The sequence below is a fragment of the Monodelphis domestica genome, chromosome 1 (assembly GCF_027887165.1).
Source record: "Monodelphis domestica isolate mMonDom1 chromosome 1, mMonDom1.pri, whole genome shotgun sequence".
In the NCBI taxonomy this organism is placed as follows: Eukaryota; Metazoa; Chordata; class Mammalia; order Didelphimorphia; family Didelphidae; genus Monodelphis; species Monodelphis domestica.
The window spans coordinates 349,921,166-349,939,505 of NC_077227.1; the positions used below are offsets into that span (position 1 = coordinate 349,921,166).

Consider the following 18,340-nt stretch of genomic DNA (forward strand, 5'->3'; position numbering starts at 1 on the left):
GAGGAAGAGGTGGGCTTCCTCCCTAGTCAGCCACTCACATGCCTTTTCTACTCTCCTGTGGAGTGCACTGTTTGCTCATAGCCTAGACAAGGTCTGAGAATCTCCCAGGTCCCCACGGGGCTCGCACCCTGTCTTGTCTACTATTCCTCCTGACAGAAATGTGGACCATTCAAGAGCCCAGCAGTCTCAGAGAGGAAATCAGGCCAAGTCGTTACCTTCAGTTTCCTTCTGGCATTGAATTTCTTCAGGCAGTCCACGGTCTCCTGTCTGTGCATGCAGGAGGCCACTGTAGATCGGTGCTGGCAAGAGAAGAGAAGAAGGCCATGAACAGGAAGGATGAGGAGCTGGGGGTAGAACTTTTATCTCAGGAAAGTTTCACTTTCCAAACTTCTGGGGTGGGGGGCTCCCCTCTTGAAAACAGGCAAATAGGAGCAAAGGTGTGATGTTGCAAGGGCCAGCCTAACAAAATAGAATAAGCAATAAATCCCTATTGATGCAAGTTCAATAAGTTTGGAGACCTAATTTTAAAAGGGGAGGAAGCAGTAGAAAAGATGGAGCCACATTAGGGGGCTAGGGCTTCTCATGCTTGTTTGGTTTTTTACATTGTAATTTTACCTTACATTTACATTTTATATTGGTAAATTTTTACATTTTACATTGGAAAATTCATTTCCATGTTTTATAATTTACAGAGCATTTTCCTCACAACAACCCTGCCACATAAGCAATGCAAGCATTATTATACCTATTTATAAAGAAACTGGGGTTCAAAAAGGTTGAATAATTTGCCCAGTCACACAGCCAGTAAATGCTAGGTCCAGAAGCTAAACGCATCTTTTGACATAAAATCCATTGCTCTTTCTAGTACAACATGGATAGAAAACTGGATCTGGAATCAGGAAGAACTGAGTTCAAATCCTGATTCAGACACTTACTAGCTAGCTGTGTGATTCTGGACAAGTCACTTTGCTTCTCTTTGCCTCAGTTTCTTCAACTGTTAAATAAGGATAATGATAGCCCTACCTCACAGGGTTTTAAGGATCAAATGAGATGATTCTAAAGCACTTTACCAGTGCCCAATATAGAGTAAGTGCTACATGAATGTTAGTTATTATTATTAATTATTGACTTCCAATTCATTCCTCCTAACGAGTTTTTTCTGGGACAGGGACAAGGGCAAGGGGTATAATTTGCAAAGTAGTGTTGCATAATTTTCTAAACACTCACCCAGGAGCAATGAGAGTGCTGAATGTTCTTTGGTCCCTTGAGAAGCAAGCTATCCCCGCCATGTGACCCAAGTCTCTATGCACACCCCAACTCTGGCTATCAACCCCCCACACCCAAGGCATTACTTACAGAGATCCAGGGGTGCTTGAGGGCTTCTGCAGCTGTGATGCGCTTGGAAGGGTTGATGGTGAGCATTTTGTTAATCAGGTCCTTTGCTTCTGGGGTAACTGTGTCCCATTCCGGGGATGGGAACTGAAAGGGGCAAATGGGCCAGGTTTGGCTAGCCTGCCACAGGCCACCCCCTGCAATCAAAACAACTCCTGCCTGGCAGGGGAGCAGGCATAGGAGAGCCATGGCACAGAGAGCCTTCTTGTTTGGGTCTGCCAGAGATACAAACAGTGGCCACAGAGCCCTTCGCCTGCCTGAGCAAGGTCAGAGTTCCATCTCTCTCAGGGGGAGCACTGGGTACCAATGGGAGAGGGGCAGAGGGGTTAAGCCATCTCCTCTCTACATGAACCCTGACCTCTAGGATCCACACTTTAAGAGCTACCATAGTCTATCTGGCATCTGTCTAACTGAGGGTGATCAGAGCTGTGAGAAACACCAGGAACAATATGGCAGATTGATTGAAAGACCTGGGGATTTTGAGCTAAGAGAAGATCTGAGAATGACAGTCTTCAATGTTATTGTCTGTGATTTGGACAGATAACCAGATGATGGAATCAGGATATTATAATAACAATAACAATAATAGCTCACATTTCTATAGCATTGAAAACATCCAAAGAGGTTTGGGGAAATGGGCTGAATCAAATAATATGAAAATAAATAGAAAATCCTCCATTTGAGTCCATAAAATAAAAAGTACAATGTGAAGGGCACCTAAATGGCTCAGTGGATAGAACACCAGACCTGGAGTCAGGCAATCCTGGGTTCAAATGTGGCCTTAAACATTTCCTACTATGTAACCCTGGGCAAGTCAATTAACCCTGTTTGCCTAGCCCTTGCCCTTTTGTCTTAGATTTATTACTAAGGTAGAAAGTAAGGGTATTGTTTTTTTAAAGCACAACATGCATATGTAAAAGACCTAGGGGTTTTTGTGAACCAGAATCTTCATGCAAGTCAACAGTACATTATAACTGCCAAAGAACCTAATGGGATCTTAGGTTGAATGAATGCTATTTCCTTCTATTCAACAATAAAGATGTATCAGGTGCCTATTGTGCGTAAGGAAAGAGAAGTCCAGGGACTCCATCAGGGAAGGTGATGGTAGACAGCACCCCGAGCACTGTGAAGCATCACATATGAGGAGGAAAACTGACAAAAGAGAACGTGTCCGGATGATGAGGAAGATATGAGCATATAAGCAATACAAGCAATGATGGAAAGAATTAGGGTTGTTTAGCAGGAAAAAGAGAAGATATAGGGGAGACATGATGCATGGCTTCAAATGCTTGAAGGGCTATCATGAGGATGAGGGATTCAATTTATTCTATGTGATTCCTTTCCCTTCAACACAAGGAATAACTTTTCTAGGAAATCAATCTGTCTAATAATGGAATTGCTGCCTCCTGAGGAAGAAAACTCACCATCCCTGAAGCTATTCAAGCAAAAGATGGATAACATAAGGACAAAGTTTATCAATTGAAGGCTTCCTGCAAGATGTAGGAAATTGGGCTACTTGACTCCCGTGGTCGCTTACAATGCTAAAATTCAATGAGTCCAAGATCTGGGTATATTAGTCCTGGCTCTTACTCAGACTTAGCTTTGCTACCTGAGGCAAGCTATTTCTCTTTTCTGCACCAGGCCTGGAATCAGAAAGACTCCTCTTCCTGAATTCAAACCTGGTCTCACATATTTACTAGCTTTATGACCATGGGTAAGTCACTTAATTTTTTGCCTCAAGGTTCCTCATCTATACTATGAACTCGAGAAGGAAATGGCAAACCCCTCCAGTATCTCTGACAAAAAAACAACTCCAAATTGGATCATGGAGAGTTGTCCATGACTGAAAAATGACTGAACAATAAAAGATGAACTCAGAGGATTATAGAATTTCAGAACTGAAAGTCAGTACATCAAGTCAGTAAGCATTTATTAAGCACCTACTCTGGGTTAGCTAAGTAACACAGTAGATAGAAAATCAGACCTGGAATGAAGAGAACCTGGGATCAAATAAAGCCTCAGGAAGCAAGTACATGGCTCAGTAGATTGAGAGCCAGGTGTAAAGATAAGAAGTCCTGGGTTTAAATCTGACCTCAGACACTTCCAAGCTATGTGACTCTGGGCAAGTCACTTAATCCCCATTGCCTGGCCCTTACCACTCTTCTGTCTTGGAACCAATACTTAATATCAATTCTAAAACAGAAGGTAAGGGTTTAAAAAATTATTTTAAAAGTGCCAGGCACAATTCTAGAAGAAGGTGATACAAGGAAAGGCGAAACCAGTTCCTGTTTTCAAGAATATCCCAGTCTGATGGGAGAGACAACATGCCAACATCTATCTGCCAACGAGATCTATACAGAATAAACTGGAGGCAATCAGCAGACGCAAGAAGGCACTGGTATGGAAGAGAACCAGGAAAGGCTTCATGTAGAAAGTGAAATTTTAGCTAAGACCTGAAGGACTTCGGGGTTAAGCCAAGGAAGGAGGCAGAGATGAAGAGGGAGAGCATTCCAAACATGGGGAACAGCCAACAAAAATACCCAGAATTAGGAGGAGTGTTATGTTCAAGGAACAGCAGAGGCCCATATTAGTAGGTCACAGAGTAAGTACATGGAGAGGACAAAGATATAAGGAGACTGACATGGTAGGAAGGGGCCAGGTTATGAAGAGTTTTACACATTAAATAGAGCTTTATATTTGGCTGTGGAGGTGATAGGGAGCCATAGGAGTATCTTGAAGCAGGGAGAAGGGAGGTGGAGGTGATTTTCTCAGTCATACAACTAGTATGTGTCAGATGTGGACCTTGAATCCAGGTTCTCCTGATTCTGAAGCTAGGCTTTATATCTATTACACTACTCTACCATTCATAAGAGAAAAATATCAAAATATTAATAATGACAAGAGCTCTCACATTCCTACTGACAGATACTAGTTTTAATGGTTTCCAAAGTGCTTTTCCAGTAGAAGGTAAACACCCTGAAGACAGAGATGGCTTCACCTTTGTCTTTTTCTGTGTAGTGCTTGGCACATAGCAGGCACTGAATAAATTCTCCCTAGATTGAACTAATTTATTGAAATGGAAGGGCAAGGGTGCTTGGAGAAAAGGGAAGTATCTGGATTATCCTCTGGATGATCATCATCTTATCTCTAATACTCCCTCCATTTCTAAATTCTATATTATAGCTAGATGATCGCATTATTGTTCAGTTGTTTTCAGGCATATCTGATGGTGACACCATTTGAGCTTTTCTTGGCAAAGATATTAGCATGGTTTGCCATCTCCTAGTAATTGTCTAAGGCCAGATTTGAACTCAGGAAGACGATGACTCTTCCTGACTGCAGGCCCAGCACTATATCCACTGTGCCTAGCTGTCATTGCTGAATCTCAGGCTAGATTGATGACATGTGTGTGTACATAGGAAGGAAATTAAAGTCTCTTCCATATTGGATTGGTTCTGTGCAATGGAATTTACATGTAGCCAAAAGGGTTGATCTCTCTCTCCTTCTCCTCCCCCCCTCCTCTCTTCTGATGGTTTTAACTCTCATCTCTCTGCAGATGACTCACAGATCTCTCTATCTAGTCACAAACTCTCCCTAGCTCTAGTCTCACATCACCAACTAGATAGTCAAAACTGGGTTGTCCAAGAGACATGTCAAACTCAATGTAGCCAAAACAGAACACAATGTTTTTCTTTGATTTTAAAAAAATACACATTGCCTTGTGTCTTAGAATCAATACTAAGTATCAGTTCCAACACAAAAGAATAAGGGCTAGGCAGTTGGGGTTAAGTGACATGCCCAGGGTCACACAGCTAAAAAATATGAGGCCACATTTGAACCCAGAACCTCCCATCTCTGGGCCTGGTTCTCTATCTACCAAGTCACCCAACTGCCCCCAGAACACATTATCTTCACTCCACTTTCAAACCCATTCCAAACCTTCTTATTTTTTCCAATTGTACCATCATCTTCTAGTCTGCCACATTCATAACCTTAGCCTTATCCCTGACTCTTCACTCTCTCTTACCCCACAAATCCAATAAGCTGCTAAATACGTCTGACTCCACATCTCATCTCTTCCATCCTACCCTTTTTCTCTATTCAAATAGCTAGCACCTTAGTTCAAGTTCTCATCCCCTCTTACCCAGTTAACTACATTAGCCTCCTAACTGATCTCCTTGCTTCATTCATTGACGTGGGGAATTTCTGGATAAAAATTCTCTCTACCATTACATGCTGGCACTTTCTCTAAAACTCATAATCTTAGAGAGATCCTAGAAAGCAGAGGTTAAATGACTTGTCCCTGGGTACCAAGTCAGTATGGGTCAGAGGTAGGATTTGGACTCAAATCTTCCTGGCTTCAAGGCCAATGCTCTGTCCAGTCTCTATGCCAAAAAAAATATACAAAATAAAAACAAAAGGGAGTGGGGGCATAGGGGACACAAGCAGCAAGGGAACAAAGATATAGGAATCCTACTTGGAGACTCACATAACCAACCATGTCCCTTTTCTCCCTGACCCTCCTCCAGAACCTTGAAGGCAATGACCATGTGCCCCTTCTTCTCTTCTCCCAAATATTTCCATTCTTCCAATCCTTTCTTCTATGACTTAATGTCTATATTCTTTACATTCTGGGGGAATCAACTTTGGCTGGGATAGTCCTTTACTTGGGGGAGGACAATATTTTTCTGTGCTTGGGAGCTATGCATGATATAATGAAATTATTTTTCCCTTCCCATTAGTAAAAATGGTGTTCTTCCTTCTCCCTGTACTATTTAAATGCTTGCAGATTTATTAAAATGTGTTCCATTGAGCTTTAGAGATTCTGAAATTAAGAGAAGGAAGGGAGTGAAGTCCCAAAGAAAGTGGGGAGGGGGGGAAACTCATATTTAGTTAGTAAAACCAACAGTTGGTCCATTGTTCATAAGTTAGCTTAGCTTTGCAAATGAGCTAAGGTAGAAAAGGGGCAAGGCTGGAGAAGAAAAGACCAACTTTGCAATGAAAAAGAAGGCTGAGTTGAATTTAAGTGCTAGGGGAGATATTCATGTTTGGTTCCTGGCTGAGGGAACATTCCATATGGCTGCATGATGAGGTGAGGCCCAAATGCTTAATTTGATGAGAAGGGGAGAAACTAGATAGCCCTGGAAACTGTACCACCCAACAGGGTAGATTAGTCATATTTTAGAATGAGATTCCTGAATTCTCTTTTTCAACAGTTCCATGCTCTATGAACTAGTTTTGTTGTATGGGTCTTTCTCTTCGTTGCTAATAAAGTCCTCTTGAAAAGAAGAAAAAGGTAACCCCAGTCTTGAATGTACTAAGGGGAACAAGGAAGCACCCATACCAAGATCAGTAGAAGCTAATGGAAATCTGGACACCAGAGAGCAGGTGGAGATGGATAACACTAGAGAGAGGGCCTTCATCCCTTTCTTCCTTTTTTCCTCCCACATGGATCTGAAGGATGAACCATTAGAAAGAAGCCTCAGATGGGCCTGGATCTGATATTTGGATGTGAGGGCTGCACCCACCCTACTCCCAGTACAAATATTATTTACAAAGGGATACTAAATTCTTGCTATGGCCTTTCCCCCACAATCACATTAAGGTTGATGGTGAGATACCAGCCCTGGGTTTGTCAAGGGCCATTTTTATTTCGTTGGCATTTTTTTGAGCTTGTTATTATGTTACTTTGCTATTCTAACTTCTAAAATAACATGTGTCCACGACATATACTGTGTGCCTAGAGCCATAGCAGCCTTTAAGAACCAAGATATAGGAATCTCTGTGCAAAGGCTGAGTTGAGCATGGCAGAACTCCTGTCCATAAATCCTACTAAAGAGGACATTTTTGGTTGAGAAATAATAGAGAAAAAATAAGGAGGACCATCCAGGCCCAAAGTTCTAGGAGGGTCAGGAAGCAGCAGCAGCAGCAGAAGGATTAAGTAATACTCACATCATAGGCTCCAGCTTTGATCTGCTGGTATAGTCGGTGCTGGTCCTCATCCCAGAAAGGAGGATATCCCACCAACAAGATGTAGAGGATGACCCCTGGGGAAAAGGAACAAAGCCATGAGATGCTGATGTCAAGAAGACTAAGAAATGATGAGGATCACATTTATAGATGCAGTAACTGTGGAGGCAGCAATAAAGGAAAGCAAAGCTAATAACTTTATTACCAAATCCAGTGATATTATCTCAGTCTTCATCTTCTTTGACCTCTCAGCAGCAAAAGACATTCCTTCTGGATATTTTCTTGGTCATTAGTATACTACTTTCTCATAGTCCTCTTTATCCAAACTGTCTTTATCTTTTTTAATTCTTTCTCTTCTTGCCTCCTGAATACAGGTATACACCAAGGCTTTAGTCCCAAGCCAGCTTCTCTTCTTTCTTTCTTTACATTCTCTCTGTTGGTAATCTCTTCCATTGCCACAACCGCATAATCACTCAGAAGTGAAATGGAATGAGCCTTGAAACTGATATCAGAGGACCTAGGCAATCACATTCTTTCTATGGGCCTCACTTTACTCCTCTGTAAAATAGAGTAGACTAGATGGTAACTAAGGCCCCTACCAATTCTGTCTTATCTGTGATCTCAGCAAAGATGATTCTTCAAACTACATCTTCCAAGCCTGTAATTTTCTCACAAGCTTCAGATTCAAATATCCAAGTGCCCATAAGACATCTCTATCTGGATATCATTATGATCTCAAGTTCATTATCTTTAAAGTTGGATTCATTGCCTTCCTTCTATACTCCATTCTTCCTTTTTCTCTTTCTTATTTGTGGCAATAGCATTTCTATTCTCTAAGACAATCCTCAGCTCAAACGCTGAGTCATCTTTCATAATTTCTTCTTGGTCTCACAACCCAAATCAGTCTCCAAGACCTGTTGACTCCTCCTTCAAAATCTCTCATGTTTACCCTCTTTTTCCATTTCCACTGCTACCACTATGGTTTAGGACCCAATTACTTCATACTTGGGTTACCATAAGAGCTTCTTTACTAGTCTATCTGCTTCTAATCCTTTTTCATCCAATCCATTGATTATATTCTAACAAAATAATCTTCCTAAAGTTATCATAATGTCCTTGAAAATCTAGGTCTTGGTTCCTTCATCTGAAAAATAATGTGGATAGATCAAATGATTTCTGAGTTTCTTTTTGTTTCTAAATCCCATGATCCTATGTCATTTCTTTGCTCAAAAATCTTAAATGGTTCCCTATTGCTTACAGTTTCAAATCCAAATGCCCTTCCTACTCCCTCCATCTCCAGCTACCAAAATTCAGCCCCAAACACACTTCTTCCAAGAAGCTTGCCAGGTTACTCAAAGAAGATCTCCTCTCTTTCCTCCTCATCTGAATTCCTCTAGCACTGATTATCTGTAACATTCATTTTATTATTATTGTATCCTGCCTTCAACTACAGCTATTTGTATGTGTACATCTCCTTGACCAAAGCAAGTTCCAGATCATACCATACCCATTTATTTGTGTATCTCCCCCAGGCTTTAAGTGCTCTAGATGAATAAGGGAAAGGGAAACCATTCCAGTCAGCATCATTGCCAAGAAAATCCCAAAGGATCGTGAAGGGTCAGACACAACTGAAAAAAATGACTGAACAACAACATCTAAGCACTCAGGAAATGTTTATCGAATAAATGAATGAATGAAGATGGTAACAGTACTACAACAGAGATTTTTGGAAAAGAAATGATAGAGAAGGAACCTTTATCTGGCTGACATGGTAAGCAATGAAAAATGAAGGAAAGGGAATGAGGAGATTCTGGGGGATTCACTTTGTCTACTCAGGTCAGCTGACCTGGGCACATCTCCTTGTCACAGACACATGGACAACTAACAGGGTCTTTCAGGAAAAGAAATTTTTGTTACCCCCTGCCACCAACAGATCTCAAGGTCCTTGTATGGCAGCCCCTGGATCCCTGTGACCTAGAAAACTACAGTCATCCCACAAGATTGCTAATGCTGCTTCCTACCCACAGGGAGAGGGTTAAAACTGGTATATTAGGTGCATTTCCATGAATGCCTCCTCCATATACGCCCTCCCTAGGAGGTTGTGCCAGGCACAATAATGGCCCAGAAGGAAATGGAATGCCCACATGGCATGGTGTTCTCCTGGAATAGAGGCTTCTGAGAAAGCTAAGTGGATTAGTGGACCAGACATTGTAAAATCTAAGGCTGAATTTGAACTCTAGTAAATCTGACTTTAGACAAATCTTTGTAAAACAGGGACAATAATAGCACCTACTTCACAAGGCTGTTGTGAGGTTCAAATGGGATAATATTTGTAAAGTGCTTAGCCTAGTGCCTGGCACATGTTGGGTGCTTAATAACTACTGGCCATTATTTCTATTATTATGACTTCCCTCCAAATGGAGTTCTGACAAAAAGAATGGGTGGGAGACAGGGAGCTCACAAGAGTGTGTACCAAACAATACGGAAAGCTTATCTGGCTTAGTCTGGGTTACATAGATGATTCTTGTTGGCACCTGGAACCTTCTGAGGTACCTGGTAGTCTCTGCTGTCATAAGCCAGGATATAGTATTCGCTCACCTGATCCATCATAGGATAGCCAGAGAGCTCTGTTGTCATGATTTCTTCTACCTTTATTTATTGCTTTTGTCTCTGAAGGTCAAACTTACCACATGCCCAAAGATCCACAGGTTTTCCATAGGGGTCCTTTCGGAGAACTTCTGGGGAGAGGTACCCTGGTGTCCCTGCAAAGCCTGTTCCCCACAGACCAAAAAGAAAAGGAAAGGAAAAAAAAAAAGATGGGCAATGATTTGATCTTAGCATCTAGGAAATGTTCCTACTAAGACCATGAGGGATGAACTATCAATGACTTTTCTTTTCTATTCCAATGGTTACTACCCTCATTTATTCCCATTATTTAATATGTGGACAATTACAAAAACCTCTTTATTATTTTCCCTACCTTCGGACTCCTTCACCTTTCCATCCTGCACATTTCTAACATACACCTCTAATCTTTTTACTATCCCTGCTCAAAATCTTTCAATAGCTCCCTATTACTTATAAAATAATAGTCTCAAATAATTGATCTGGGAGACACCCTTTACTGAAGTTTACTCACACACACACACACACACACACACACACACACACACACACACACACACACTTCAGAAATATCCCCAGAGTTTGATATATGATAGTACAGTCTCTGAAAATTATAGTTGGGAAACTTTGATCTGTTCATGGACAATAGAATAGATTAGAGAAAGGAAACCCAAAGTAGAGAGAATTAGATCATTTCCACTCTGAATTTCTTTGTCCCATCTATGTTCTTGGAGATAATGAATATTATCATGGTAGGAGTATGGGGAAAAGAACCAGTGCAGAAGGGAAATCTACCAGAAGAGGAGACCCTTTGCCCCATCCATTCTTCAGTTTAGGAACAGAATTTGTCCTTGGTCTTAGTCAAAGGAAACTTCTAAACTGAGGCCTAGGCATCTGCCCTATTCCAAGTCTCCTATGACTCATACTATGGCACTGGGTTTCAATTCAGAAAATTGGGATTCTAGCCCCAGCTTTACCACCAACTCACTGTGCTGCCTTGGGTAAGTCTTTTTTCCTCTGCAAGCCTCTATTTCTTCCTCTACAAAATGAGGATAATCTTACTTGCATGACTTACCTCACAAGGGTATTGTGAGGATCACCTGAGACTAGTTATGAAAACACTCTGAAAAGAATAAAGTATTATGCCAATGGGAGGAATTATTACAAAGTTATTACAAAGCCCTCAGTAAGCTATTCTAAGCAACATGGGCTAGAGGAGATGTTAACAGCTGAGACAACTGAGTTGGTTGGGGTGCTGCATTTACTTCCTGGGCCCTGGCCAGATTGTGAGAGCCTTCCAGTCCTTTGCCATCCTTCCTTTTTCCATTTTCAGGGCAGGCAGAGGTGAGAAGGCCCTTCTAAACCACACCAACTCCATCCTCCCTCCAGCACCCACTCACCGAACCATGCCTGCTGCTCTCCCTCCACCTCGATGGCCAGGCCAAAATCAGCCAACTTCACTGCAGCACCCTTCAACTTGGATGCCAGGAGCAAGTTCTCTGGCTTCACGGGGGAGGGAATAAAGGGAGAGGCAGTCAGTCAAGAAGCATTTAATAAGCATTTGCTGTGTGCCACAGCATTTACTGTGCCAAGTTCTGGGGACATATAAAGAAAAGTAAAAGCAGGGGCATCTAGCACAGACTGCCAAGCCTGGAGTCAGGCAGATCTGAGTTCAAATTTGGTCTCTGACACTTCCTAGCTGTGTGACAAATCACTTCATCCCAAATGCTGAGCCCTCACCACTCTTCTGCCTTAGGACTGATATTTATATCAATTCTAAAATAGCAGGGAAGGAAGGAAGGAAGGAAGGAAGGAAGGAAGGAAGGAAGGAAGGAAGGAAGGAAGGAAGGAAGGAAGGAAGGAAGGAAGGAAGGAAGGAAGGAAGGAAGGAAGGAAGGAAGGAAGGAAGGAAGGAAGGAAGGAAGGAAGGAAGGAAGGAAGGAAGGAAGGAACAAAGGAAGGAACGAAGGAAGGAACGAAGGAAGGAACGAAGGAAGGAACGAAGGAAGGAATGAAGAAACAAGGGGAGGAACGAAGGGAGGGAGGAAGGAAAGAAAGGAGGGAGGGAAGGAGGAAGGAAGGAAAGAAGGGAAGAAGGAAGACAAAAACAGCCCCTTACCTCAAAGGAGCTTACAGTCTAAGGTGAGACAAACAACATGTAAGTAAATAACATGTATACCTAATGAGTAAGTAGATAGTAACCTTTGCGTAGAAAGGAAAGAGAGAGTAGGAGAAAGGACCAAAGAGAAAAAAATAGACTGAAATCACTATGGCCAGGACCAGTCAAGATCATGATTTCAAGCTGAAGACTAAAAGAAGGGGCATCTGGATAAGCAAAGCTAGAAGTACCTTCAGTGCCCCCTCCCCAAACACCAACAATGGCAGTTGATTTCTCCCTTAATCTTCAGCCTAGGAATTGTGATGCCATTCTCCTCCAAAAAGTTGCCCCTTATCACACTTAGGCAGCGAATGACCTTTCCCCTGAGATTTCACATAGGAGTTTGTTTAGTGACTTAAATATGTTTATTACATATCATTTCATATTCTCTATTTCACACTTATTCCCCCCTCCTACCCCTCTTGACTATGAACTTCATGAAGGTAGGGCCTGAGTATTATTTATTTGTTGAAAATTGGGGCTTTTAAAAATTCATTTAGCACCTAGCACAGTGTTTGGTACATAATAGATATTCAATAAATTTATTGGATACTTAATCTCTTTCTCCCAGTACTCAACACATTTCCCTGAATAGGCATTTAATAAGTTCTTGTTAGATTAAAGTTGTTCAGTGATATCACCCAAAAATAAATGGGTTCTAGGGTCCATATCCAGTCCTGATCCAGAGCTATAACTAGAAATTCTGGCACCCAGGGAAGGTTCAGGTTTTTTTGGAGGAGTTGGGGGTAGAGGCTAGAAAATCCATGCAATGACTAACAAATTATTTTTTCCTCCTTTCCAAATCTCTGTCACGTAGAGTTATAGGTTGATTAGGCAAAAACTTCCTTTACCCTACCACCACTTCCCAATCCTTCATCTCTGGCCTTCAGCCCTGCCCCTTCAGCATTCCCATACTGTTCTGTTTTCCACCTTTCAAATGCATTCCATTGCTGACAAACTTCCCATTGTTTTGTGTTTCTTCCACCTTCTCGCTCTTAAGGTAACCTGGCTTTTACCAGATGACACCATCCCTTGGTTGCCCTCTCCAGGGTTGAATGTACCTTCTCTTAAGCCCATTAACACAGAGAGCTAGAAGGAAGAGAAGTGGGAATATTCCTCACTCCTCTCTATCACTTTCAGACCTCTCCTCTATTGCCATCACTTAGCAACCTCTTGAAGTTTGCTCTATCCTTCTACATATCATTCTGTCTTGACCATGAACGTCATTGTTCAGTCGTTTCAGACTCTTCATGACCCCATTTGGGGTTTTATTGGCAAAGATATTGAAAAGGTTTATCATTTCCTTTTCCAGCTCATTTTACAGGAAACTTGGGCAGAGTTAAGGGATTTGCACAGGATCACCCAGCTAGTAAATATCTGAAGCCAGATTTGAACTCAGGAAGATGAGTCTTCCTGACTCCAGGCCCAATACTCTTTTCCTTGCACCTAGTTGTCCCCCAGACCATGGTTGCCCCCCCCAGACCAGTACCTTGAAAATCTATGAGTACCCAGGTTATTTTCCTTCCTTTGTCATGAAGTTCAGTGCCTGAAACCCTGTCTTCTCCACTTCTACCTCTGCTCTTATGCTTATAAATTTTAATAAACATGTTCCTTTAAATACCCCCACACTCTCCAGGAATTTGGCTTCTGGGAATATCCTCTCTCCATTCACAAAGACTGATTGTACTATAAATTGAGTCTACAGACCTCTCCTCTCTTTGGTCCTTCTATGGGCAATGGGACTGCTCTCTAGCATTACAGATGACAAAAATTGCAGAGCTGGAAGATACTTGAGAGATTCTCTAATCCAACCCCATTATTTTACAGTTTAGAGAAACCAAGGCCTACAGAAATGTAATTAACTTGGCTAATATCCCACAGCAATTCAGTAGTTATCAAAGATCACAATGGAGATTGTTTCCCAGCCAGAGAAATCTGTTGGAGGAGTCAGAAGGAAAATGACTGGATCCGTATCCATAGAGGAATCTAAGAGCTCTTGGCTCCTGGGATTCAACCCCTATGTAATTACTATTGGCTATAAGGAGTAGGATGGTGAGCGAGACCACTGGCCTCCAGAATTAATCATTCACATGATACCTGCAGCTTCCTAGGGTCATTACTGATGCAGGTGTCTTCTAATACATAAATAAGGTCAGCTGGCCCTTAGAAGTCCCTCTGTCATCACTGCTTTCATCATCAGTGACTCCATTAAGAATAGAGTTCTAGAGCTAGAATCAGGAAGATCCAACTTCAAATCCAGATTTGGAAACTCACTAGCTCTAGAACCTTGGAACAGTTAAGTGGTACCATAGCGCATAGGGTGCTGGACCTGGAATCAGGAAGACTCATCTTCAAGAGTTCAAATCTGGCCTTAGACACTTCTTAGCAGTGTGATCCTGGGCAAGTTGCTTACCCCTGTTTGCCTCAATTTCTTCATTTGAAAAAAAAATGAGCTGGAGAAGGAAATGGCAAACTGTCCCAGTATCTTTGCCAAGAAAGCCCTAAATGGGGTTATAAAGAGATAAACACAACTGAAACAACTAAACAACAGCTTTTCAACCATGGACAAATTGTTTGACCTTTCTAAGTCTCTGTTTTCTCATCTGTAAAATGGAGATCATAATACATGGAGTACCTACCTTAAGGAGATGTTGTGGAGTCCAAATCACATAGTACATAGTTCCTTTGTAAACTTTAGAGTACTAAATAAATGTCAGTTATTATAATTACATTGCCCCTACTTCACTGTCTTCATTATTACTTGCTCCATTCCATATCATCCCTGCCTCTATCATCATGGCCTCTATCACTACCTTCCCTAGCTTATTTGCATTTATCACAATTTCTATTATCACTATCTCTGCCATTCCTACTTCTGTCATCACTACTTCCATCATTACTATTTCTTTCATAATAATAGCCTTCATTTATATAACACTTAAATGGTTGCAAAGCCCTTTAGTCACAACCACCCTGCAAAATAGGTAGAGTGTTATTATTCCTACTTTCCAAATGAGGATACTGAGGCTTTTGCCACTATACTACATCATTTCATTCCTGTCTCCACCATTTCTGTCTTTGCCATTACTGTCCCCATCATTACTGCCTCCATATTCTCTGTGTGCACCATTACTAACCCCATCATCTCTGCCTTCATTCATCATTGCTATATCCATCATGACTGTATCCATCATTGCTGTCCCTATCATCTCTATCTCTTTCAGTACCATCCCTTACCATCCCCTTGTTTCTGCTCCTCAATCAGCCCCCAAATACAGGTCAACTGAAATGCCTGGAGGCTCTCTCTCCTGTAGGCACAGCTAGTACGTGTAGTTCCCTGTGGCCTAGCATACAACCACAGGTCTGCCAGATGTCACCTGGACTGTGAGTCCCTCTTTTCATTCATCAGCAGCTCTGGAATCTGGATGGGTAAATTAAGAGCCCCAGACCCTTAGGAGATGACATAAGCTGTCTTACTCAGTCCTGAGGCCTGAATGTTAGTCAGATCTTTCATTGAGACACTTTCCCCTTTTACTTTTGGAAATGGGTTTTTTTAAGCCCAGGTGGTTGATTTATAATTTTTCAGTGGTTGGTTTCTGATTTTGTCTTCTGAGTTTCTGAGTGGACCAAAGCCTGACCTTCCAGCTGCCCAAAGATAGACTGGCCTCAGCTAAATATAGTCCAGTCTGCTTCAACTCACTAATGGCTCATTCATTCTCCCAGGACAGTGTTCCCAGAGTCCCCACTCCTGGTGCCGGAGGTGCCCTGGTTTGATGAATGTGCCCCTAATTATCTCTCTGAAGTGGCCTAAATTTGAGCTGCCTTTTCTTCATTCCTTCTCCTGAGCAACAGGCTTAAAATACCAGGGGAATGGAACCAGTGGGAAGGCTGTTCTCAGTTCTCACTTGCTCAGCTTCCTGATCTGAGTTTTTTGAGGGGGACACCCAGGCCATAGGGCTGTCAGGGAAGCCCTAGGCTCAGTGGCAACAATCAACACCTTCTAGCACCTGCATTCTTAGCCAGTTCTAGGCACCACTTTTGAGAGCAATGGTGATAAGCTGTCACCCATGTTCCCACGGGACAGCAACTAGGAAGAGCAGAGAGATCTTTAAACCAAGATCACAGGATCAAACCTCTAGGGATGGAAGGGACCTCAGGGGCCATGTATTCCAACATTCATTTTGGAAAAACTAGAAAGCATGTGGACCAGCATCACACCCTGATACTAAGATTAGCTCCAACAATCTCATTTTACAGTTAAGTAAATTGAGGCCTATGGAGGTTAAATGATTAGCATGTGGTTGAACATATGAGTCAGAATTAGGAGCCATGCCCCTAATAAAATCAATGAAAAGGTCTAGCCGTAGCCTGGAGAAGAGAATACGTGGGGCATGGTGCAGGAAGGGATTAGAGAGAACATAAGCACAGTCTTTTAGTATATGTAAAGCTGTTATGTGATTAAACTTGGCTTGCTTAGCCCCCATGGGGAGAACTAGAACTAATGGGCAGAAGTTTCAGGTAGATAGAATGAAATTCAATATTTAAAACGAGCTTTCTAACACCAAGAGTTATGCAAAAATGGAACAGATTTCCTCAATGGGTAGTGAGCTAATTGTCATTGGAGGTATTCAAATAGATATTCTATAGAAGATAGACCTGCATGGAGGGAAAGATTGGACCAACTAATCTCTGAGGATGCTCCCAGCCTTAAGGAATCTGGGCTTCTGGAATTTTATGTTATAAGCCCCAGGAATTCAATATAAGCCCACTGAGAATTCAGAGTAGTGAGGCAGGATTGTAGAGTGGAAACAGTGCTGAGTATAGGTTCAGCAGATGTGGTCTTAAAACTCAGTTCTGACACTTATTACCCATGTGACTTTTTACAGAATAGTCACCTTCCTTGAGTCTTTATTCTCCTCACCTGTGAATGAAGGGGGTTGGACTAAGGAATTTTAAGGTCTCTTCAGGCTCTAAACCTATGTTCCATTAAATCCATCTCCTCTCTTTCTCCTGACATGCCAAGACCAACAACCCAGAAGGCACATCCCTGCAGATTTCTGCCTGGGCCAAGGGGATGGAGCTAGAATCAGTGGGGCAGAAGTTAGGGAGAAGACAGATCTCATCTAGATAGAAGAGAAAACTGGCCAAAATGTTGAGATCCTGAAGAGAAATGGGCTGCTACTAAAACTCTTCAGGAGGGAGCTAGGGGCAGCTGGGTGGCTCAGTGGATTTGAGAGCCAACCCTAGAGACAGAAGGTCCTGGGTTCAAATCATTGCCTAGCCCTTACCATTCTTCTCTTAGAACCAATACTTAATATTCTAAGACAGAAGGTGAGGGTTTTTAAAAAAAATGGAGGCTTGAGACCCCTTGGTGGGGATGCTATAGAAAGGAATGCTCCTCCTCAGGAAAGGGTTAAATTAGCTGTTGCCTCTGTCATAACTGCCTCTAATGTTCCTCCTTCCCATTCAGCCCTAGCAGTGCTGATCAACTGAGCCACTGGGAAGCTTTCTCACCACCAGGTACCTCCAGCATGTGTAGTTCTCTGTACACTAGCCCACAGCCACAGAGCCACCAGACGCTGCCTGACCTGGGAGGACCTCCATTCGGCTTTCAGACACTAGAAAGCTGTAAGACATCCTAGGCTTCGATGTCTAGGTCCCTGCCCTAACTGAGTTTCATGCACCACCATGTCTCCTTCATGTACCCCTCCAGGGAGGTGCCACTGGCAGCCAAGACTCCCATCAACCTGAATCAGAACTGTGGTCCTGGCCCCATGGAAGGATATCTCTGCTTGGATCCTTATCCCTATTTCTATGCAATGGATTGTGCCCAAGCTCCCTCAAGCCTCACTTTCCTCATCTATGACAACTATATTTCTGTGTGGTTTATGAGCTTTATTTCTTTTTTTATCAATGAACAAAAATTCACCATGCCTACCAAATGAAATCCTGTAGCCTAGGCTCGTGCCCAGGGCTCCCACCCCATACCACCCACCTTCTTCCTCATCTCACCTTCAGGTCTCGGTGTACCACTCCCATCTGGTGACAGTGCAGCACAGCCTCCAAAATTTGCTGGATACAATGACTAAGGAGAGCAAAGATAGATGGACAGATAAAAACTCTCTGACAAAGTCAGACAGGGAACACATTCTTGGGGTGGAGAGGGGGATCATTCATGCATGAAGGTCCTGAAGA

The 18,340-nt window shown here is 42.4% G+C and overlaps 1 protein-coding gene across 3 annotated transcripts in view; it reads right to left on the reverse strand.

The window, feature by feature from the left end:
* CAMK2A (calcium/calmodulin dependent protein kinase II alpha) overlaps positions 1–18,340 on the reverse strand; it is a 99,008-nt gene that overhangs the window by 42,478 nt on the left and 38,190 nt on the right. For all 3 annotated transcript variants that reach the window (XM_007473867.3, XM_007473866.3, XM_016428195.2), the window contains exons 6-11: positions 18,158–18,230; positions 11,388–11,490; positions 10,050–10,133; positions 7,345–7,439; positions 1,357–1,479; positions 216–299 (exon numbers count right to left, since the gene is read on the reverse strand). In XM_007473867.3, coding sequence (XP_007473929.2) covers positions 216–299; positions 1,357–1,479; positions 7,345–7,439; positions 10,050–10,133; positions 11,388–11,490; positions 18,158–18,230 — 562 coding nt within the window. The remainder of the gene's footprint in view (positions 1–215; positions 300–1,356; positions 1,480–7,344; positions 7,440–10,049; positions 10,134–11,387; positions 11,491–18,157; positions 18,231–18,340) is intronic.